General features: G+C 42.1%; 2 protein-coding genes and 2 long non-coding RNA genes across 5 annotated transcripts; 2 read left to right on the forward strand and 2 right to left on the reverse strand.

Moving 5' to 3' along the window:
- Window positions 1-881: 881 nt before the first annotated feature.
- LOC135330753 (deleted in malignant brain tumors 1 protein-like) lies at window positions 882-9,768 on the reverse strand. 2 transcript variants are annotated; one of them, XM_064525702.1, is made up of 12 exons: window positions 9,653-9,768; window positions 9,412-9,521; window positions 8,804-8,945; window positions 4,411-4,600; window positions 4,189-4,337; window positions 3,944-4,133; window positions 3,378-3,526; window positions 2,782-2,968; window positions 2,555-2,703; window positions 2,158-2,344; window positions 1,844-1,992; window positions 883-1,751 (listed from the first exon to the last, which is right to left on the reverse strand). In XM_064525702.1, exons 1-12 carry the CDS (start codon window positions 9,723-9,725, stop codon window positions 1,096-1,098), a joined length of 2,331 nt encoding a protein of 776 aa, XP_064381772.1. In that variant the 5' UTR covers window positions 9,726-9,768; the 3' UTR covers window positions 883-1,095. The 2 variants fall into 2 exon arrangements, with proteins under 2 accessions (XP_064381780.1, XP_064381772.1); XM_064525710.1 differs by lacking the exons at window positions 8,804-8,945; window positions 9,412-9,521; window positions 9,653-9,768 and adding an exon at window positions 6,291-6,418 and having other exon boundaries at window positions 882-1,751.
- Window positions 4,042-4,897, forward strand: LOC135333858 (uncharacterized). The gene is made up of 3 exons (XR_010394110.1): window positions 4,042-4,138; window positions 4,219-4,354; window positions 4,528-4,897. It is a non-coding gene; the product is annotated as an uncharacterized LOC135333858 (long non-coding RNA).
- Window positions 7,476-8,651, reverse strand: LOC135333845 (uncharacterized). The gene is made up of 2 exons (XR_010394102.1): window positions 8,617-8,651; window positions 7,476-8,251 (listed from the first exon to the last, which is right to left on the reverse strand). It is a non-coding gene; the product is annotated as an uncharacterized LOC135333845 (long non-coding RNA).
- Window positions 9,769-9,785: 17 nt separating the features above from the next.
- On the forward strand, window positions 9,786-17,046 carry LOC135331806 (cilia- and flagella-associated protein 299-like). Its single transcript, XM_064527063.1, has 7 exons — window positions 9,786-9,957; window positions 10,199-10,329; window positions 11,538-11,631; window positions 11,753-11,830; window positions 12,081-12,200; window positions 12,704-12,778; window positions 16,744-17,046. The coding sequence occupies exons 1-7, from the start codon at window positions 9,838-9,840 to the stop codon at window positions 16,840-16,842; spliced, it is 717 nt and encodes a 238-aa protein (XP_064383133.1). The 5' UTR covers window positions 9,786-9,837; the 3' UTR covers window positions 16,843-17,046.
- The last annotated feature ends 6,324 nt before the right edge of the window (window positions 17,047-23,370 follow it).

The following is a 23,370-nucleotide window of genomic DNA, read 5'->3' on the forward strand; positions in this document are numbered from 1 at the left end:
TCCCTTCCTCCCTCGTACTGTCATGCTTACACTATAGTAACCTCCCTTCCTCCCGCGTACTGTCATGCTTACACTAGTAACCTCCCTTCCTCCCGCGTACTGTCATGCTTACACTAGTAACCTCCCTTCCTCCCGCGTACTGTCATGCTTACACTAGTAACCTCCCTTCCTCCCGCGTACTGTCATGCTTACACTAGTAACCTCCCTTCCTCCCTCGTACTGTCATGCTTACACTAGTAACCTCCTTTCCTCCCTCGTACTGTCATGCTTACACTAGTAACCTCCCTTCCTCCCGCGTACTGTCATGCTTACACTAGTAACCTCCCTTCCTCCCGCGTATAATATTATACTGTCATGCTTACACTAGTAACCTCCCTTCCTCCCGCGTACTGTCATGCTTACACTAGTAACCTCCCTTCCTCCCGCGTACTGTCATGCTTACACTAGTAACCTCCCTTCCTCCCGCGTATAATATTATACTGTCATGTTTACACTAGTAACCTCCCTTCCTCCCGCGTATAATATTATACTGTCATGTTTACACTAGTAACCTCCCTTCCTCCTACAGAATATATTGTCCCTGTTTATTATGAACCAAGCATCCAAGTTTGTGTGCAGTTGGCCGGCCATGCTATAGCTCCATAGCAACTACATTTGGGTCGTGTACGTTGTTAGGCAGTAAGACTATTATACTGCATATGCTCGACGAGGGCGTGGTGTGCAAGCTAGTACTCGTTGCAATAATATAATTATAGGGAACATTATTTCTATTTGTGTGAACAGTAGAATAAACTATTATTTTGTATTATTACAATGGCACATGTCATTTAAATTGTGTGAAATCGATTGTTTATTGGCTAAAACCATAATACGCGCTTGTATATACATTCATTAAAATCAGCCGAAGAGTTTGCTTTTGAAAATAATTTGTGAAAAAATGAGGAACAAAATTCTCATTGTCTAAACTTAAAAATAATAGAAGTTTGCTATCACTAACAGCTATATACAGTCAATTGCAATTTGCAATGTCTCTTATTAAAAGTTCACTACTTTCAGTTAATATACATGTACTGCATGCATAGTAGGTCCCCATAATCATCCTGGATATGCTGGAGGGGCTCCTCCCCATGCAGACAAGTACGGAGCAGGGGGTGGTTGTCCAGTGGGGTACGCAGGGTACAGAGCAGCGGGTTGCTGTCCAGTAGAGTAGGGGGCTGGGGGTTGCTGTCCAGTGGAGTAGGGGGCTGGGGGTTGTTGCTGTCCAGTGGTGTAGGGGGCTGGGGGTTGTTGCTGTCCAGTGGTGTAGGGGGCTGGGGGTTGTTGCTGTCCAGTGGTGTAGGGGGCTGGGGGTTGCTGTCCAGTGGTGTAGGGGGCTGGGGGTTGTTGCTGTCCAGTGGTGTAGGGGGCTGCTGATTGAGGCGGATACACATTCTGAGGTGGGGCCTGATTTGAATATTGGGGTTTGGATTGCATAGGGTAGGCCGTATCTTGTCCTTTTGCTGCTGGTGCGGTTGACTTGGCGATGATAACAGTTGTTGATCTAACATTAGCGACTACAGGAGCTCTGGTTGCTGGGCGACCAACATGGCGTCTCCTCCGGTTTGTGAAAACACAGAACAGGAAAATAAAAAGGATCACAACGACAATGATAATAGGAATAGTCACTCCTGTGCTGATCGATGTTATGTTGGAGGATGTAGTTGGAGTTGAGGACGGGGAAGAAGGGGAAGAAGGGGAAGAAGGAGAAGTAGCTGCAAAGTAATGGAATAGTAATAGTAATTTATAAGCTGCAAGAATATTCAGAGCTATAATTAATAATAGCAGGTCTCATTGACTCTTATACCTGCACCACACACCAGGGCTACATCTTCTGAATGAGTGCAATCTTCCACTCCGATAGTGTTAGCAGGACAATTAATGAGTCTGCTCTCAGTTCCTGAGCAACGAAGTTGGTCCAACCATATCCGAGTGGTTGATGAAGGTTGGGAGAAACTATAGACAGGGGGAAATAATTATCCACAAATATATTGTACAAGCTTAAAATTTAATTGAAGTGTACACAATAAAGTATATAATACATCATGCATGGATGAACCAAATGGCAAGTTAGTAAGATAATTATAGTTAACTCAATGATGAGTTTACGCACTGACTCACCCTAGCGTTCCAACTGCTCCGTATCGAGTGTAGGTTGAGAATCCTAGTTGACGACAAGCCACTCTTGCATCGTTTGGACTGAAGCTATCATCACACACTGTCCCCCATTGTCCACTGTAATAGACCTCCAGTCTGCCAGAGGAGCCTCCTGTTCGGCCTGAGTTGTCTATCAGCCTCAGGTCTCCATCTGACAATGAATACAGCGAATTTAACATGTCAGGCTATTAATTTGTTATAAATTATACATTTACTTATAATTGCACTGTGATGTGATGTGATGTGTATATGTATACATTACGATTCTATAGCTATGCTGTCTGTCATGCATTACTTAAAAAAAGAAAATTAAACTGCAGCAATGTGGCACTATTAATTCGTACTCATCTATTTAACTTACCCAAAATACAGAACAGGGCCACATCTTGGGTATGGGTGCAATCTTCCACTCCGATAGGGTTAGCAGGACAATCGATGAGTCTGCTCTCAGTTCCTAAGCATTGAAGCTCGTCCAGCCATGTCCGAGTGGTTGATGATGATTGGGAGAAACTATAGGGGGAAATGATCGCAATAAAACACAATTGCAATAATTATAGCTGAAATCACTTTAAATACAGTGACACTCACCCTAATGTTCCTACTCGTCCATACTGAGTATAGTCTGCGTACCCCAGCTGACGACAAGCCACTTTTGCATCATTTGGACTGAAGCTATCATCACACACTGTCCCCCATTGTCCACTGTTATAGACCTCCAGTCTGCCAGAGGAGCCTCCTGTTCGGCCTGAATTGTCTACCAGCCTCAGGTCTCCCTCTGACAATGAATACATGTCAAGGTGGCTACTGAATTATTGTGCATGGCTGTATAATTATGATGCATGTACCGTATTACTAGAATATTTTGCGGATGAAAAACCTTTGCGAATGAGCTAAATCAGCAGAAAATTTGACTCTTTGCGATCTGTGATTTGGCAAGGATCGTTTGCATTTACCAGTAATAATTTAGGTTTTGTGATTTTATTGTTGCGAATTAATCAACCCTCGCAAAATTCGCATATGTTTGTTACTCGCAAAACATTATTCTAGGTATACTTGTACCATATAATTATGATGTGTATAATTATATGTATACATTAAAAGAATACAATTCTGGCTACGCATTATACTTGCAAATTAAACTGCAGCAATGTGGCACCATATTCGTACTCATCTATTTAACTTACCCGAAATACAGAACAGGGCCACATCTTGTGTGTGGGTGCAATCTTCAACTCCGATAGTGTTAGCAGGACAATTAATGAGTTTGGTCTCGTTTCCTAAGCAACGAAGCTCGTCTAGCCATGTCCGAGTGGTTGATGATGATTGGGAGAAACTATAGGGGGAAATGATCGCAATAAAACACAATTGCACTATTATTATAGAAATCACATCTATATACTTAATTGCAGTGACAACTCCCCGTAGATATTTTGGGTTTGCAGGGATGGCAAAATAACAGCTGAAAATGGTTACTTTAAAAAATTGTCAGCCATTATTTCTGAGCATATAGCTGTTCATGCATGGCAACTTGTAACTTGCTCTGGCACCAACTTAGCTATTTATGGAGCAACTAAGGAAAGGTAGCTTGAGCTAAGAAGGTACTCCAGCACCCGTGCTTCAACACTACATCATTCAATATATGCACTATGCATGTGCACATCAGTAATTCTGTTGAAAGCTATATCTAGAATGACAGGGAGGCTGCCCCCCTGTTCCCCCTGCCCCCCACTGTCTACGGCCCTGCACTCACCCTAAAGTTCCTACTCGTCCATAATTAGCATAGTCATCATACCCCAGCTGACGGCAAGCCACCCTTGCATCGTTTGGACTGAAGCTATTGTCACACACTGTCCCCCATTGTCCGTTATAAAACAACTCCAGTCGACCATCGGGACCTAACCCAGTGGTGCCAGAACTATTCACAAGTCTCAAATCTTCATCTAAAGTAATATATTATTATATATAATTATATTGAAAGTGTATAACATCACTCACTTATTGCACACACTAATCCCACATCGTCAGAACGATCACAATTATGAATTCCAATAGAATTGTGTGGGCAGTCATCTAGTCTAGTTTCAGATCCAAAGCAACCAAGCTCGTCCAACCATATCGGTGTGGATGCTGACACTGTTAGGGCACTATCGTAAAAATATCGGTGAGTGATACAAGTTAAAATCAACTAAATTCACAAACCATGATTGGTATACTTACTTTCGTACGACCCCATAGCCTATGTAACCTAGGAAACCTAGTTGACGACAAGCCACTCTTGCATCATTTATACCGAAGTTGTCCTGACACACTGTCCCCCATTGTCCATTGTAATAGACCTCCAGTCTGCCAATTCTGGTATCTGTTGAACCAGACGAATCTATCAGCCTCACATCTCCACTCAATTGTCCTGAGGGCACGAAATGAAGAATTATTGCCACTCACGGCTAGAATCCATAACATATTAATTGATGTCTCTGATTCTCTAGCTCACAGCTGGCTTGTTATAATTATGTCTTATTAGTCAGTGTGCAGCTGATATTGGCTCATAATAGTGGCCAGTCAGTATTCCCCACATAACTGTGGTAACTAACAATTAGGGACGAAAGGTGTGAGTTAATTATGAGTATAGGCCAGTCAGTTATTCCCCCCTCACACCATTACTGAAAAACATGATACCTACATAACTGTGGTAGCTTACAATTACTCAGAGGAAAAGCATGGAATCAATAGCTTTATTAATCAGTCAGTTATTCCCCCCTCACACCATTACTGAAAAACATGCTACCTACATAACTGTGGTAGCTTACAATTACTCAGAGGAAAAGCATGGAATCAATAGCTTTATTAATCAGTCAGTTATTCCCCCCTCACACCATTACTGAAAAACATGCTACCTACATAACTGTGGTAGCTTACAATTACTCAGAGGAAAAGCATGGAATCAATAGCTTTATTAATGAAAGCACCGCAGGTGCTGATGCCTCGGTGGAGATGCCAAAGCTACATAATACTAATAGCTTATATATAATAATGTTATTGATGAACATTTTTGCTTTTGCAAACTCAAAGCGTGGGTAATGATCGACCATGATTGTTGTTAAAAACGATCGATGCCAAAAGTTCAAGTCTAAAATTAATGGCTGCCATCAACAGAGCCTTGCAGCTCTCTTCCTCACTCTTGCAGCTACCAATAGCTAGCGTTCTAGTGCAGAGCTAACTACTAAGTAGAGTAGTAACACTCGGTAAACAAGTTTGGCTACATGCTCTTCTGAAAAGGCTGCAATGGCATTCCAAGTAAGCAAAACTAGGCATAACTCGAGAACGAAGCATTATTTTGCAAATCCACGAATTAAAATCCAAGTAAACATGACTAGAAGCCTATAGAAACTCTTACTTGCACTTGATTCATCCTTGAGCAGCTGTAGCAGTCTACACAGACACACACACAGACACACAGACACACAAACACACCACCGTATACCTCGCTTGCGCATGCGCACCGAGGCATAATAATTATAGGAAACTAATGGAATGTGTATGTTCCTGCATGTATATATATTGATAAAATATGTTAGTACATCAGAAGCCTTTTCAAGTTTTAACTGCTGAAATAAATATAAGTAGCTTCATTGACATTACTAACTGCTATACAAGACTTTTGTTTTATTTTAGCTAAGCGAGTTACTTTCGCATGGTGCGTATTTTTGTATTGTAAAGTGTCATACGAAATTTAAAATGGAAAATTATTCTCAGTTCTACATCACTATCTTGAGCTGTAGAATACGAAGTCTGTACGAAAATTACTCGCGATACATAATTATAGCAATGACACAAACATAACAGGACAGCAACAATACCATGCAGTAGAATAATTATTAACAGAAAACGTTGATTCTCGCTCACTGAATTCCTACCTACATGTCTAACCAACTCTATGCAGAAACAATCATCGATCATACAGAGTAGAAACATTTAATAACAGAGTATGTATAGAAGTATAATTATTATTATTGGAAGGGAAATAATTATAATTTTATTATTTTACTTTCATTAATAATTATGATACATATGTAATGCCAGAGGCATAGCCAGCTCACCTCCAACAGCCCAAACCAGGCTCAGGACAGTGACTGATTTCCACAGTAAGCAACTCATCATGGACTAATGCTTCTTGCAACTCAGTATGAAAGTATCCTAGGCTACATTCACTACTTTTATACGTGCTCTCACAATTACCGTATAGCGCGAAATTTTCGAGGGGCTTAATTTTCGTGGATTTCGTGGGTTAGCAATCCTACACAAAAATTAAGTCCACAAAAATCGTTCTTTACCTGCTATAACGTGCAAGATTTAAAGGAGTGGCTTCCGGTAGGCAGTCATTCCGCGAACATTGTGCAACCAAATGGCTTTTAGAGGCCAATCCACGAAATATAAGTGCCTCGAAAATTTCGCGCTATACGGTATACTGCACATGCGCGTTAAAATTAATCTTGTCTAGTATATCCTCGATTCCAGGCCGCATATTGCCAGCTAGAGGAATATGCAGATTATCACGAAAAGTCGGTTCAATGCACTGTTTACCAAAAACATAAAGCTTTGCCTGCATCTTGTTTACGTATTTCTTTCAGAATATGTTAGATCTATAGTTATAACACGGGCACGAGGGATGACATGTATGGAATATATTGCACTGAAGCACGAGGTATGCCATGCATCCCGAGTGGACGTGTTATAACTAGTTTATATCCTGAGGGCATAGCAACATAACACCACTGTCTTAGTAACACCAAAAAGAGCCGCTTCTAGAGTTAGCCTCGAGACCAGATAACAAACGGCTGGTCTCGAGGCTATTCTAGAGTTAGCCTCGAGACCAGCCTTTCGTTATCTGAAAGAACGCCTGGTCAATTAGCACTCGTTGGACCGGTAATTGCCCGCACAAGGTCCGCCCAAGGTGTATTACCCATGAATATCATTATGATGCTATAAAAAGCTGACTCAGCTGGACGAGTGCTACATTGGAACTAGCCTGGGATCGAGGCTACATTGGAACTTGACCAGGCGTTCTTTCAGATAAGGAAGGGCTGGTCTCGAGGCTATTCTAGAGTAACCATTTGCGAGTTTTAACGTCATTGGGGTTATTGCAGGCGCCCTCGTGCAACATGCCATATATTGCACTGGATGACCATAGATACTACAGTAATTCATAGTATCTATGGGATGACATAATGCCCTCGGCAACATAATATGGCATGTTGCACTCTGGCTGGGCAATAACATACGTACATAATTACAGCAAAATTAATGAACAGCAAAATTCAAAAATAAGACTTAATATAAGCGACACCTGTTCTAAGGGAATTGTCCTTTTCCCTCTTGTATGTAACTAAAGCATATGCAAAGTCCATCTGACAATACTGCAAGCTGATTGGACGGACGATACTGTAGCCATTCAGGCTTGGAATAGTCTCCGTACCATTACTAGATAAATCCGACCACTTGAAATAGAATACTCTATTCATGACATCATTTCGTAGGGTCATGATGGGCCATGTCAGTAGTTTGCTAGATCCTCCCAGCTGGTTTGCTTGACTGTATAGTTGTGACACAGAGCTATAGTGTACAGTGCCGACATCTTCCCCACCCAATGTTCCAGCAGCCTCTAGATTAACAGCATTCAAAGCCAGTCCATTACTCAGAAATAATGTCGAGCCATTATTATAAGAAAACCACATGGCACTACCGTAGTCATTTCCAGACTTCTTAGATATCAATACAAGACAATCATCGCTAACGTTGAATTTCAAAATCGTCTTTTGATCCGGTGTCACTATATAAACAAGTTGCAAATGTGGACGGACGTCCGAGTAACCGTGGGAACCAGGTGGAATATCGTCCTTGCATATTTTTTGCGTTCCTTTGATTACATTGACACAGAGTATGTGTGTGGTGTGGGCGGGAGTGGTACAAGCAAGGTTGGAGATCATGATGAGGCTGGAGGATTTGCCCATGGAGATGGGGAAGATTGTGAAGTTGCCAAATCTGTTGATGCTCATATAACCTGTGTGTGTGTGGGTGGTGGGGAGTGTGGAGTGGGTAGATTGATAGTGTGTGTGTTTAGGGAGGTCAACAATAATTAGTGTGAGCATTGTAGGGACAGTATACCACACACACACACAGCTCCACTTGTGGGAGATCACAGCCTACTATATATAGGCATGCATCTTTGAACGGCAATAACGTCAGTTCCGTTAGTAAATTTAGAGAATGGCTTTTGATTATTAAAACTCTACTCTTCAAATTACAGGAGACCCATCAGTGTTAAATAAAGCCATTAGTCTATTTTTACACCCACCCACACTCCACACCTCACACACACACTCCACACCTCACACACCCACACCTCACACACACCCACACACGTACCTTCATGCACGGCCACAAACACTTCGTCCTGTTGTCCACACACAACACACACACACACACACATCTCACACCTCACACACACAACACACCCACACACATCTCACACCTCACACCTCACACACCCACACACATCTCACACCTCACACACACACACACACACACACACACACACACACAGGATACGTACCTTCATGTACGGCCACGAAGACTTCGTCCTGTTGTTCCTCGTTAATCATTCGAGTGACCACAAAATCAACCGCTAGAGGGAAGTTGAATCTAATCATTCTCAGCTGTTCCACAGCAGTGTAGTAATCAACATGTAGTCTGTCCTGAGATGAAGGGAAGAATTAGTCATACATACGGTTTCCTTCATACCCAAGTATTTTCTAGACATAATATTTTTCTTTGATCTTTGATGGTCGATAACTTGAGTTAGGATTGTCCAATTACAAATCTAAAAAATGCGGCATTTTGTAGCTCTTTGAAAGGACTATCAAAATTTAATATTAAAGAGTACGGTATAGCGGGTAATTTTCGTGGGGCAAAATATTCGTGGTTTTCGTGGTTGGAGGTCTGACCACGAATATTTTACCCACGAATGAAGCGACCTTGCCTACCTTTACCTGCAGTGCAAGCAGCAACCAAGAAAATATTACCCACGAAATGTCTCAATATTGCTGAACCACGAATATTTTGTCCCCCGAAAATTACCCGCTATACGGTATATTTAAAATATTAGTAATGAGTTAGGGTTTGGGTGATTTATATATAATAATAATAGTCAAGCTGACGTACCTTTGTCAGTGCTACGATGCTAGTTGTGTCACATGACGAGTAGATAGTATCGTAGTTGTCATGGTAACCAGAGTCCTCTCCGAGAAGCCACACATGGTTGTCATCGCTACCTGCAGTACAAAAAACACGTATTAAAGTATAAAACACGTTTGTTATCGAACATTGTAACATTGCATAATTATAAATTGAATGCATTACAGCTCCAGAATAATATCAGACACAACACTTTTTATTATCATACCAGTGCTTGTGCTAAACAGGGAAGCCACGATACAGAGCAGGAGCAGTACTAGTTGTTGGGTCTGGGTGGCCATTTAATTAATTATAGTGGACGTCAATAATGCAATTATTAAGCTGCCGATCTTTACCCGATACAAACACACACCTTACCACTGCTATGACAACGCCAGCTTTCTGAACATAAAGATGGCGGCTACTGGTGAGGAAGCTAGTAACAGCGCTGCAGACACTATAGTCACCGAGTATGCCACGTATGAGGATTACCTGGACTCTCAAATAACACCAACTGATCTGTTCTACCTGGAGGTGAGGTTATAGCTCGAGGTGGGGGGGTAGGGTTGATTGACTGTGGGGGGTGACGGTTCTCCAACCCCCCACACACTTATTATGAAATATCGAGTAGAAACACATCTGCAGTGGCTTGTAATTTTTACTGTATTACGTAGTTGGTGGTTTGCATTCCACTCCTCACACACACACACACACACACACACACACACCCACACTCACACTCCACACACACACACACACACACACACACACACAGGACGAGGAACTAGCACGTCAGCTAGTGGAGCTAGGATATCGTGGATCAGGGGAAGTGCTCAAGAGAGAAGACTTTGAGCTCAGGAAAGAAGCGGCTGCAGCCAGTAAGCTAGCACGTCGAGACCAGCTGAGGTGTGTGGGTGGTGTGTGTGGGGGGTGAGTGTGTATTTGTCACATTAACGCTCCCTTTTGCTAATAATTATTATGGACAATTCAGGTATACTGGTAATGATTCTTAGCTACAAACTGTACAAGACTTGTTTGTATATGCGATTGCAAAAGAATCTATTATACTGAACTGATTGTAAGTATGCGATTGCAAGCAGATTAATTTATCGCTGCTGACCTAGTGTCCCCCCCCCCCATGGTACAGAGTGTTGTGCTGACCTAGTGTCCCCCCCATGGTACAGAGTGTTGTGCTGACCTAGTGTCCCCCCCATGGTACAGAGTGTTGTGCTGACCTAGTGTCCCCCCCATGGTACAGAGTGTTGTGCTGACCTAGTGTCCCCCCATGGTACAGAGTGTTGTGCTGACCTAGTGTCCCCCCCATGGTACAGAGTGTTGTGCTGACCTAGTGTCCCCCCCATGGTACAGAGTGTTGTGCTGACCTAGTGTCCCCCCCATGGTACAGAGTGTTTAGTGTCCCCCCCATGGTACAGAGTGTTGTGCTGACCTAGTGTGTCCCCCATGGTACAGAGTGTTGTGCTGACCTAGTGTCCCCCATGGTACAGAGTGTTGTGCTGACCTAGTGTCCCCCCCATGGTACAGAGTGTTGTGCTGACCTAGTGTCCCCCCCATGGTACAGAGTGTTGTGCTGACCTAGTGTCCCCCCATGGTACAGAGTGTTGTGCTGACCTAGTGTCCCCCCATGGTACAGAGTGTTGTGCTGACCTAGTGTCCCCCCCCATGGTACAGAGTGTTGTGCTGACCTAGTGTCCCCCCCATGGTACAGAGTGTTGTGCTGACCTAGTGTCCCCCCATGGTACAGAGTGTTGTGCTGACCTAGTGTCCCCCCCATGGTACAGAGTGTTGTGCTGACCTAGTGTCCCCCCCATGGTACAGAGTGTTGTGCTGACCTAGTGTCCTCCCCATGGTACAGAGTGTTGTGCTGACCTAGTGTCCCCCCCATGGTACAGAGTGTTTAGTGTCCCCCCCATGGTACAGAGTGTTGTGCTGACCTAGTGTCCCCCCCATGGTACAGAGTGTTGTGCTGACCTAGTGTCCCCCCCATGGTACAGAGTGTTGTGCTGACCTAGTGTCCTCCCCATGGTACAGAGTGTTTAGTGTCCCCCCCATGGTACAGAGTGTTGTGCTGACCTAGTGTGTCCCCCATGGTACAGAGTGTTGTGCAGTGCTGGGAAGGACCTGCAAGGATCAGTGTTCCTGGAGGGGCTGGCTCAGAGGGAAGAGACTAACAGAAACGGGAAAATTTCAGTAAGTCTTCTTAATACATGATAAGCAATCCCCCTCACACACACACACACACACACACACACACACCACCACCACCACCACCACCACCTCCACACACACACCTCCACCCACACACACACAGTCAATTATATTTATTCGGGACAAGAATGCCAAGGGTCAGGAGATATCAGGATACATTGATTACGCACATCGACTCAAGGTACTACCACTAATAAAGGAGGTCCTAACATGTACTGTATTTATGACATAAAATTATACCTCACCCCAATGATCTAACTGCCGTATAGCGGGTAATTTTCGTAACTTCCCATTTAGTATTTTAAGTACAGCTCGACAGCTCAGGATAGTGACGCATCGAATCTCTTGCAGTAGAATAATTCCCTAGTTTTAATTTTTGTTTGATACGAAAACTTTCTATGTGGTATTATACATGTACATGATAATTGTAGGTGGATGATTTTGACCCCATATTCTCGTCACGGAAGAAGCTGCTCCCTAGACACAGTGACTTGAGCTTCTATAACTGGGACACTAATTTCTCCTCGTCCAACTCCACTCCTAATTATCAGGTACGTGTGAGAAATATTGAAATACGTGGGTATAATATATAAGAGGTGGTTGCCAAAATATGTATTAATTACATGTCGTCATGTTTTCGTAGTTTTTCTTTGAAGGACTATAATTTGTGTTGGGAACGTCCAATTTCAAAAAGCTAATTATTTTATTAGTAGCTGTTTGGTAGTGCTACAATAATATTATGGTGTCCTTATATCAACGAGCACAAAATTAATTATAAAAAAAAGCGTGGGCTTTAATAAGTAAAGTGGGTGTTTTTTCAGAACATAATTTATTTTCACAGCAAAGTTTGATAGCCTATAACGTGTGTTTGGAACACTACAGTTAGTGAGTGCCCTCCTAGTCTGTAGGGCGCCATAGCACTACTCAATTATACAGTTGCTCCCTTTGGTCTCGTCGTACATAATTAGTTGACATGATTATTGTACACGGACACTTTGTTTGTGATTGTTTGATATAACTCACACACACACACACCCCACGCACGCACCCACAGGTGATTGCAGACAACGCCTCAGGTCTGCTGTTTAAGAATAAACGAGACAGAAAGATTATTAACGTTGACCCAAAGGTACAGGCTGTGTGTGTGTGTAGGTGGATGTGTGTGGGTGTGGGCATGTGATTGTGTGTGTGGGGATAAGGGAAACAGAAATATCGTTAACGTCGATCCAAATTAAGGTACAGCTAGCACAGTAGAACTAAGACAAGAAAACGAAAAAAGCATTTGACGGTAAAATACAGTGGAACCCCTCTATAGCGGACACCTTTGGGGAACAATGTTTTGGCCTTTATATACAGAGCCTTTGTTGAGAGGTTGTTTTGTACACAAACTGTTCATTTGGGATCTGAGTGCCTGGCCGTTATATAGCAACTGGCCTTTATTCAGAGGTGGTTGTTAACAGAGGTTTCACTGTAGCCAAAAAAATCTCAAACTTCACGTATGCTTCCTGATTGGGAGGCGCACATTATACGCGGGAATTTTATGGGAATAATAGGCCTTGCTCCCGAAAAAATAGTTTTAGCCCCTTTCCACATGGCTGATTAAATTGAGGCCTCAAGATTCAAAGCTGACAGTGAAGATTAGAATGAACTTTGTACAGTATGTTTGCTAACAATCCTCTCTAATGGAAGCATCCAAAACAACAAAACTTGTATTTGTTGTATTTGACGCTGTTTGTATGCTAACTGTGCTCTCTTGTTATAAACTGTTGACATAGCTACATTGGGCTTTTGAGGAAATAATTATTATAATTATTGAGCAAACTGTCTCAAAATTTGTGAATAGAATTTTTAGGGAGTTAGAAAAGCATTATTATAGTACACTGTGCCCCTCCCTACTTCCCACACTATAATAGTTAATCAATTTTTCACACGTTATTTAATGGAATAAGGGATACCGAAATATCATTTGACGTCGATCCGAACGTACAGCTAGCATACAATATACTAAAAAAGCAATTAAGTTGTACTGATTTTGACGTTTAAAAAAAACAACCTAGGACCGACAGGTACATGTATGCTAGCTGTACTTCTGTATAATAATTATAGCAAAAATGGGATAATTATTGATAACAAGCATCTGGGAAACAATCAACTTCATTACGATAATTATTATTAATTAAGCTCCAGCTGTTGACTGATCACTGGGGTTTAGTAGCGGTCCATTGCCTTGTCACAGCTAGCATACATTGCACATGTATTATTAAAAATGGGGTATTGATAACAAGTGCCGTATAGCGGGAAATTTTCGTCGTTTTTCGAGGGCAGAGCATTTAAAACTGGGATAAACTCCCATGCACCGGTATTTCACATACAATGCTATTGGTGGGTGTGGTTTCCTGGCATTGAACCCCGCGAATATTAGAACCCACGAAAATTCTACTGAGGGTTCTGGAGCCAAATTGCACCCGCAAAAATTTCCCGCTATGCATTGTAGGAAATAAAGCTCCAGCTGTTGACTGATAACTAGGGTTTAGTAGCGGTCCATTGCCCTGTCACAATGATCCCATGATCCCTCACATTCATCCAGCTAGCCCTCCCACACCACTCTCCATTCAGCTGTGACGTCTGTGACCCCAATAATTGTATTTTTACGGAGATAATTTTGATCGGTAGCCAGACTGTTGTCTTGTCCCACTACATGGAATTCCAATTTAGTGTATATGCGAATATTCTATAGTCCTTTGAAAAGTAGAATGTCTGCGTGTATGGGCCCAGGGGTAGACAGCTGTTCCACTAAAAACCATTTTCACCTTGTTTGCAGAAATGCTACTCTAATTGACATGCAGTGTGTAGACTAGTGTACAGAGCCTATAGTGTGGTCCCACTGTGTGCACTGTAGCTAGTGTACAGAGCCTATAGTGTGGCCCCACTGTGTGCACTGTAGCTAGTGTACAGAGCCTATAGTGTGGTCCCACTGTGTACTATATTGACCTACAGAGCCTATAGTGTGGTCCCACTGTGTGCACTGTAGCTAGTGTACAGAGCCTATAGTGTGGTCCCACTGTGTGCACTGTAGCTAGTGTACAGAGCCTATAGTGTGGTCCCACTGTGTGCACTGTAGCTAGTGTACAGAGCCTATAGTGTGGCCCCACTGTGTGCACTGTAGCTAGTGTACAGAGCCTATAGTGTGGTCCCACTGTGTGCACTGTAGCTAGTGTACAGAGCCTATAGTGTGGTCCCACTGTGTACTATATTGACCTACAGAGCCTATAGTGTGGTCCCACTGTGTGCACTGTAGCTAGTGTACAGAGCCTATAGTGTGGCCCCACTGTGTGCACTGTAGCTAGTGTACAGAGCCTATAGTGTGGTCCCACTGTGTGCACTGTAGCTAGTGTACAGAGCCTATAGTGTGGTCCCACTGTGTGCACTGTAGCTAGTGTACAGAGCCTATAGTGTGGTCCCACTGTGTGCACTGTAGCTAGTGTACAGAGCCTATAGTGTGGTCCCACTGTGTGCACTGTAGCTAGTGTACAGAGCCTATAGTGTGGTCCCACTGTGTGCACTGTAGCTAGTGTACAGAGCCTATAGTGTGGTCCCACTGTGTACACTGTAGCTAGTGTACAGAGCCTATAGTGTGGTCCCACTGTGTGCACTGTATAGAGCCTATAGTCTGGTCCCATGTACACTGTAGCTAATGTACAGAGCCTATAGTGTGGTCCCACTGTGTACACTGTAGCTAGTGTACAGAGCCTATAGTGTGGTCCCACTGTGTGCACTGTAGCTAGTGTACAGAGCCTATAGTGTGGTCCCACTGTGTGCACTGTAGCTAGTGTACAGAGCCTATAGTGTGGTCCCACTGTGTACACTGTACAGAGCCTATAGTGTGGTCCCACTGTGTGCACTGTAGCTAGTGTACAGAGCCTATAGTGTGGTCCCACTGTGTACACTGTAGCTAGTGGTTGACTTATCGCTAATTTAAACACATAATTATTTTGATAAAGAGCTACAATTGTATAGGACAATGCAAACAGCTAGTGGTGACTTAAGGTTTGCATTTCAAATGAAGTGAAAGCCAATAATAACAGTTGTATGGGTTCACCACAGCATTCCATGTAGTACTGCCAATATTCTGCCCAAACTATAGTTTGCTTGAGGATACCAATGATAATGTACTTGCTCTATACATAATTATACGTAGCTCTAGTTATCCAATGAAAAGTGCGATCTAATTAAATCACATGCATTCGATATCTATGTGTTATAGTGTCCCAAAGTACGAAGGTGTAGGTATACTTAGACACTCTCTAGTACATAGGAAAAGTGCCTCAGAGCAGGTATACTGTGGGGCTTAGTATACCTGGTATACCTAGTATTCTGTTGTCAAGTAATTGTATTGTAGCCAAGCATCTAGGGCAAGGTTTGCGCATGCGTACTGTAGTATCTATAATAGACACTGTTTTGTCGGTGTCCATGTGATTTAGAAGCCCTCAGCCACTTGTAGTACCCTCGTTACACTAAAGCGTGCTACACCTCCAAAACAATTATTTCCTAGAAAGCCTCGCTCCCGATAAGACCTGCTCTGGTGTACCACGATATCCCTTCACCGTCAATATTCTACCCATACTCTGGAACAGCAGATGTGTACAATCTGTTTGTTGGGATACTGGCCACCAGCAATTAAAATCTATCACATATTTCGGGCAGCCTATAATTATAGTTTCTAAGAATTCCCTTGGTTGGACATGGTCACATGGACGCATATTTCAGTCTTGTTAAATTGACCAGGATTGGTTGGGAAGCGGTGACCACCTGGCAAATAGAAACCATTCTAGTGTCTGTTGTTTTGTCACTGCTCTGCACATTGTGTGTGGAAGCCATAGTGGAAGGCGTGGGAAATAAACTGTGTGAACACATTGTACACTAGCTGACATAATAACAGGCTCAATCCTGTAGAATGGAATATCAGTAGAGCATACCTTGAGAGATTTCTGTTGTATGGTTATACATGTACCTCCACACACACACGCACACACCCTCACACACACCCACTCCCCTCTCACACACACTCACACCGCCCACACCACACACACACAGGCAACCAGTTGCGGGGACAACACGACGCGTACCAACGTACAAACGTCCAAGTACACTCAAGTGGTTATATTCGATCATGTCACTAGAAGAAAAGCATAAACTGAACATTCACCAGGTACCAGGTACCCTGTACCCTGTACTCTGCACCCTGTACTATACACAGTCAGTTGTTTGTTATGTAAAAGCTCTTATTATAAATTATTTCACATGTACTGTTGGCATCATTTTCACTTCCTATAATTATAATTGCTACTATTTTTAAAATTTTTTTAAAATTAATTGACTCAAAGTGTTAAAAATGCATCCCCTTGGCTTTGTGTCTACGTACGTCATTATTTTACAATCTACGACTATTAGTATTGGCACATGGTTCGATTGTCTCTTCACAAATTAATAACCTAAGAATAAGAAGTCTAATTTTAGTGGTGTCAGATTGTATTAGCCACTGTGTTTATGTGTTTGCCTGATAAGGTTGGCTGATTGGAATGTCTGGCTGGCTGTGTTTTCACATGCTTCTGGAATCACATGAATCAGGTACATTGTACATGTGTACACTTCCTTAAGTACTGCATATTATTGGCCTGAGATGATTTTTGTCAATTTAGGGCTTGAGACAATCATTGTAAAGCACAGCCGGTTGTTTTTCAGATGGCAAATATGAAAACATTAGTCACAAGAATGTGAGACATGTGTGTGTCATAGTACCGTATACCGTATTACTACTGGTGAAAAACCTTCACGAATGAGCTAAATCAGCAGAAAATTTCACGCTTTGCGATTTTCTGATAACAAGGATCTTGTGTAATTACCAGTACCAGTTTGCAATTTTATTTTTGTAAAGTGATCAACGCTTGCTAAGTTCATGTTTTGATGCTCGCAAAACATTCTAGTAAAAACAGTTTCGTATCTACATGTAGATGTATAAACTATTTTCCATTTCCATTTGCTAGAATGTTTTAGCATTAAAAAAGCAATTTACAAGTTTTGATCATTTTACCCAAAAAATATAATCGTACGAAAAACCTGAACTGTTATGATATCACGAAACTTACCAGATTGCAAACGTCAAAGGAGTCAACTTTTCTGCTGATTTTGCTCATTCGCAAAAGGTTGTCAAGAACAAAACATTCTAATGTTGATGGTTTACGTTCTATGAACTTGTTACGTGCCAATCTTGGTTAGTAGATTAGTTCCCATAAAGTTACGCTTTAGCAACCACACTATTGCACTCCTTAGCAACCACGCTCGGACTAAATTGGATTATCCGTATTTTAATCTAATAAATAAACCGCGTGTGCTAGCAACAGAAGTCCCTTATCAGAGCACATGTCATAATACAGTTAATGAGATAGATACCATCTGCGGTGGTCTAGATTCATAGAAATTGAAATTTTTTGACTATCAAAAGTACACGTTAAGTAGGTAAACAAATTTTAATTTAGATTTATAGATTTGATAAACAGACAGAAGTTCTTTATCAGTAATACTGTAGATAAACTTTTGCGGGACTGCCTTTAGAAAGGTTTTGCGAATTTAAATTTCACAAAATAGCAGCCTTTCTGCAGTATGCATGCGATTTTTAATTCGTGGGTATAAATTGCGGTACATGCTTAATCAGGGAAAACCACGAGCATTTTTATACCCTCGAAATATACCCGCTATACGGTTTCTACCTATACCGTATAGCGGGTTATTTTCGTATGGTGGAAATTTTCGTTCATAATCTTGTAGAGCATCATACGGAAATTATTCTACCGCAACAGGTTCTATGTCACTATCCTGTACAGTATAAAATATGGGTAGAATAATAATTAATTATTACCTGCTATTCGGTAGTTTTGGCTTGATTTTCTGAAAAAGAAGGTTTTAAAATATGCATTTTATAGTACTGTCTTTTTTGCTGCACTATGTACGTAGAACAACACTAGCTATTGGTAGCAAGAGTGAAAAAAGAGCTCGGTTTTTTTAACATTTCAGTATGGTTGCCTGCATGACTGATAATTTTTAGATCAGAAACCGTCGAAATTAGATCATTTTAGTTGTGGTAACAAATTGATTTTGAGCTCACAAAATTTCCTCACACACTTGAGAATGGGTCATTAGCATACTATCAGTTGCTTAGCAACAACCCCATTTAATTAAGATTCATTACCATTGTAATTCTTAGAATAATCGTTTTCAAGAGAAGATTGTATAGGAATTTTATGGGAATTTCGCGGCTCATTGATTGCGTTACTTTAGCTTAATTGCTCTTGAGTGTAATCCAATTATACCAAAAATACAATATTATTATTTGCACTTCTATTACTTACGTATTTCCAGTTTATGATCAATATCAGTTCTGAATTTTGGTTTTGCAAATATACAGTGGAACCCCTCTATAACGGACACCTTTGGGGAACAATATTTTGGCCTTTATACAGAGGTGGCCTTTATACAGAGGTGGCCTTTATACAGAGGTGGCCTTTATACAGAGGTGGCCTTTATACAGAGGTGGCCTTTGTTGAGAGGTTGTTTTGTACACAAACTGTTCATTTGGGACCTGGGTGCCTGGCCGTTATATAGCAACTGGCGGAGGTGGTTCCACAGTATATACATAGATCTATAATAAGCGGGTGATTGCAAATATCAAGCTTGGTGATCCAACAATGTGCAAATAGGAAATTTACTTCTTCAAGCGGGTGGCAGAACATTTCAAGCTGGTTAACCCGCTATACCCTGAAATAAAATAATATTATACGGCTACCTAGTATATGTTGTGGTTTGAATCTTTCGAACTTCTTCGACAAGAAAACATGCTTGCACTTCAATGATCCTTGAGCAGCTGTAGCAGTCTACACACACACACACACACACACACACACTACCGTATACCTCGCTGCGCATGCGCAACCGAGGCATAACTATAGTTTTCTATACCACATTCTGTGACAATTAATTTGTAACAAAACATCTGCTCCTGAAGTTGTTGCATTCAGTAGCTACCTGCAATGTTTAGAATTGTTACCATGTTAGCTCATTTCAAATCAACGAACCCCCTGCGGCAAAGGGCGTCAGCTACGAGTCTAATTGTCTTGGATTAACAACAAAAAAACAACAAATTATACGCATTCTTGTAGCTATGTGATTGGTGCAATCAGAGGTAATTATATTGGGCTGGATTCTATCACGTTTCGGCACTATATACACGCCCACACACACACGTACACTCCACAGGTGGTGGTGTTTGTGTGTTTAGTGGAGGGCCGTGTTGTGCCAACACTGGATTAGCTGGCACAATTGAATGACCTAGTGTGAAAATTTTAAAGCCTCTGACAAATATTGCAAAGAATGCACGTAGCAACAACAACTCTGCATTTAGCGTGATTATTCCACACATGACGTCAGTATCGGTGATGTTTCACACCATGTAAGGTTGCTAGAGGTCAGAGTGCAGCCCTACAGCCGCACATTCCTAGTCCATTGTTCACACACAACCACATCCTTAACCGGGATGTGCCCCAAAATTTTTCGGAGTTGGTTATTTTTAATCCTTACACAATCGCATAAATTTGCTTCTTTTTTAGTAAACCTATATACATGTACATGTAAAAGGTGGTTAGTACCAACCACCACCACCGACCAGTGTGGGCACATCCCTGTACATGTACTTGAACACTTATTACACACACACCTCCGGTCCCCACATGTATCCCTGTACATGTGTCCAAGTCATTATACAGACAATGTAAGGTGCCTACATAGAGGTCAGAGTGCACCCTCACATCCGCTAACTATAGGTCAGAGTGCAACCCCTTGTAACCGCTAGCTAGGGGAGGTCGGAGTACAATCTCGTAGCCGTACATTCCTAGACCGTATGCTCACATCCTTATGTAACTATCCAAGCCCCCCTCAGGCCAGGATATTCACAATGGCTAGCTCATGTCTGTGGCTTTAGAGCCGATCACCACTAGAATGTCGGTAAGCCCACAAACTGCTGGTATTTATACACCGAAAGCTATGTGTAGGTGTACAAGTTGAGCATGTTGTAATCTTATGGATGGTCATGAAAATCCCTCCAGACATGTAAACACAGAGTGTGTGGGTGTACGCAGATGTTTAGTGGTACACAATGGAAGGTGATAATTTCATTTCAACTGTTACTAATTGTTTATGACTAGCCCCGACAGTGGGCGTCCTGTCTTGGTTCTTAACCGCTGTGCAAGTTTCATCATGCTTGGTTTGTGGCCTAGCGTACTATTATACGGCTTGCTACCCTAGGCTAACCGCTAACCGTCTGTTGTTTACCAGTGCCAAGACTCGGTCAATGGATTGGAATTCAAATGCTCAGGTCTGGAAGCAACCGGAGGGATGGTAATTAAATTAGAACGTCCCTTTTCGTCTAAACAAGTAGCCCCTCTGCGTACGCTGGCATGCCCCTGGGACCAGGGCGTTCTTCTATTGTCTTTTAATGTTTCGTACAATTACCTAAATTTGGGATATTTTCCGCAAGGGTAGACAACACAAGTGATGAGGCAATAGTTGTGTGTGTGGCTAATACCAGCGTTGCTCCCATGCACATGATAGAAGGGTGTGTTTTATATCCTATATCCTATAGTATTATTTGTTGAGAGATGTTGATCTAAACACACCATCTTATAGTGCACATAGCTCTACCAAAGATAATGGATACTCTTAGTTATGTGCTATTAGCGAATACATGTACATGAGGCGATTGATTCAAGAATGATTTTATTGAAATTGTTTACTTAATTTAAGTTGTGGGTAATTAAAGTTACGTACCTGCCTGAACACCACACACACACCCATCCCTAACCCTAGTCTACACTTCCCTAGAACAAAACAAACAAGAAAAGGTCAGCGCATTTTTTAATGTCATTATATTGACATTGAAAGTATGTACATGTACATATACTCTAAAGATGTGCTGAAACTGCAGACGTAGGCTATCATGTGTGTGCATGCACAGCTCTGGTACGTCATTGGCTTAAATTTGTTAAAACCCTGGGTTATTTTAATGATGTAATTTGTTGTTGATTTGCTGACTGCGTCCAAGAGAGGAAATAGTGGTTTAGCTTTGATACACCTTTAGTGGTTGTGTATGTGTAGTCTAGACTCTTGCTGAGCTAGAGGGGAAGTGTGAGCATTGAGTGCAGCATGTGTCACTACTAACTACCTCACTAACTAACTAGGGGGACAGTTGTGAGCTTCATTGTAAGAATTCGTCGAAATTGGGTTAAAAAATACCCCATCTCCAGACTGCCTCTATTACAGTGTTTTGAGCTGGGTTCTGTATGAGTATGCTTTGCATCTCTGGGGCAAATTTTGCACTCACTTTTAATCAATAGACAGAATGCTAGTACCTGCAGTGTGTAGGCTAGTGTACAGAGCCTATAGTGTGGTCCCACTGTGTACACGGTCGACTAGTGTACAGAGCCTATAATTATATAGTGTGGTCCCACTGTAGCTAGTGGTTGACTTACTAATACAGTTGCATTTCTAGTGAGGTGAAAGGGGCCAGTTGCAGTAACAGTTTACACAAGCCTAATAAAACAGCTCAGCCCAAACTAAACCAGGGCTACCTGTACTGAAATGTACGTTGCCCTGACTTGAAGTAACATCAATTCCACTTGATGAGGAAACAATCATTCCAGCTGCACTGTGGTATGTGCATGACTTGTGTTTGTGCAATGTTGTATAATTATGTTGAAAGTGCTGTTACAACAGTTTCATACCAAACACAACAAGCCACCGCCCACTCAATGACAGGCTATAGTAAACACCCGCCCACACACTTGACATTAGGCCATACTGTACATAAACAGTATTATAAATATGTACAGCAAACACACAACAGTGCTAGTAGCTACACAACAAATTAAAGTGGGTTAGAACACACACACAAACTTAGGCACACACACACATTCCCCCCTATACACACACACACACACACACACACACACACACACACAGTCCCCCCCTATACACACACACACACATTCCCCTCTATACACACACACACACCACCATCCCCCCCCACACACACACACACATTCCCCCCTATACACACACACACACACATTCCCCCCTATACACACACACACACACACACACACACACCACCCCACACACACACACACTCCCTCCCCCCACACACAGCACAGCACACTAAATAGAGCTGTTCTTGTGGAGTATAATTATAAGCAATACTACATGCAGGTCTTTGTCTCCATTGCAGCAAAGGTGTGGTGGATGTTGAGGTATATACATCGGTCACTACCTAACACTGCGTGGAAACGTTGTTTACTTCCTCAATGGAAGCTAACAAATGATAGGAACGGCATATGCATTTACTTTCTGGTTTTTCTCGTAACTTGTGCACGCACACGCACCCCTGTAACTGTAACTGTATAATTATTATGTTGCCTTATAAGGAGAGATCTCTACCTGCAAAAAAAGACTGTACATTGGAGCTTGTGTTGGCCTGCTCAGCTGCAATAGTGGTGCCAGAGGAGGTACAACAAGCAGGAGCAGTTAGCTACAGTGAGCTGTAGTTACATTCCAGTTCACATGTAGGTTTGTTAAATCTGAGCCAGCTAATAAACTATTGCTCCTGCATGTCATACT

This window comes from Halichondria panicea, chromosome 1 (assembly GCF_963675165.1).
Source record: "Halichondria panicea chromosome 1, odHalPani1.1, whole genome shotgun sequence".
In the NCBI taxonomy this organism is placed as follows: Eukaryota; Metazoa; Porifera; class Demospongiae; order Suberitida; family Halichondriidae; genus Halichondria; species Halichondria panicea.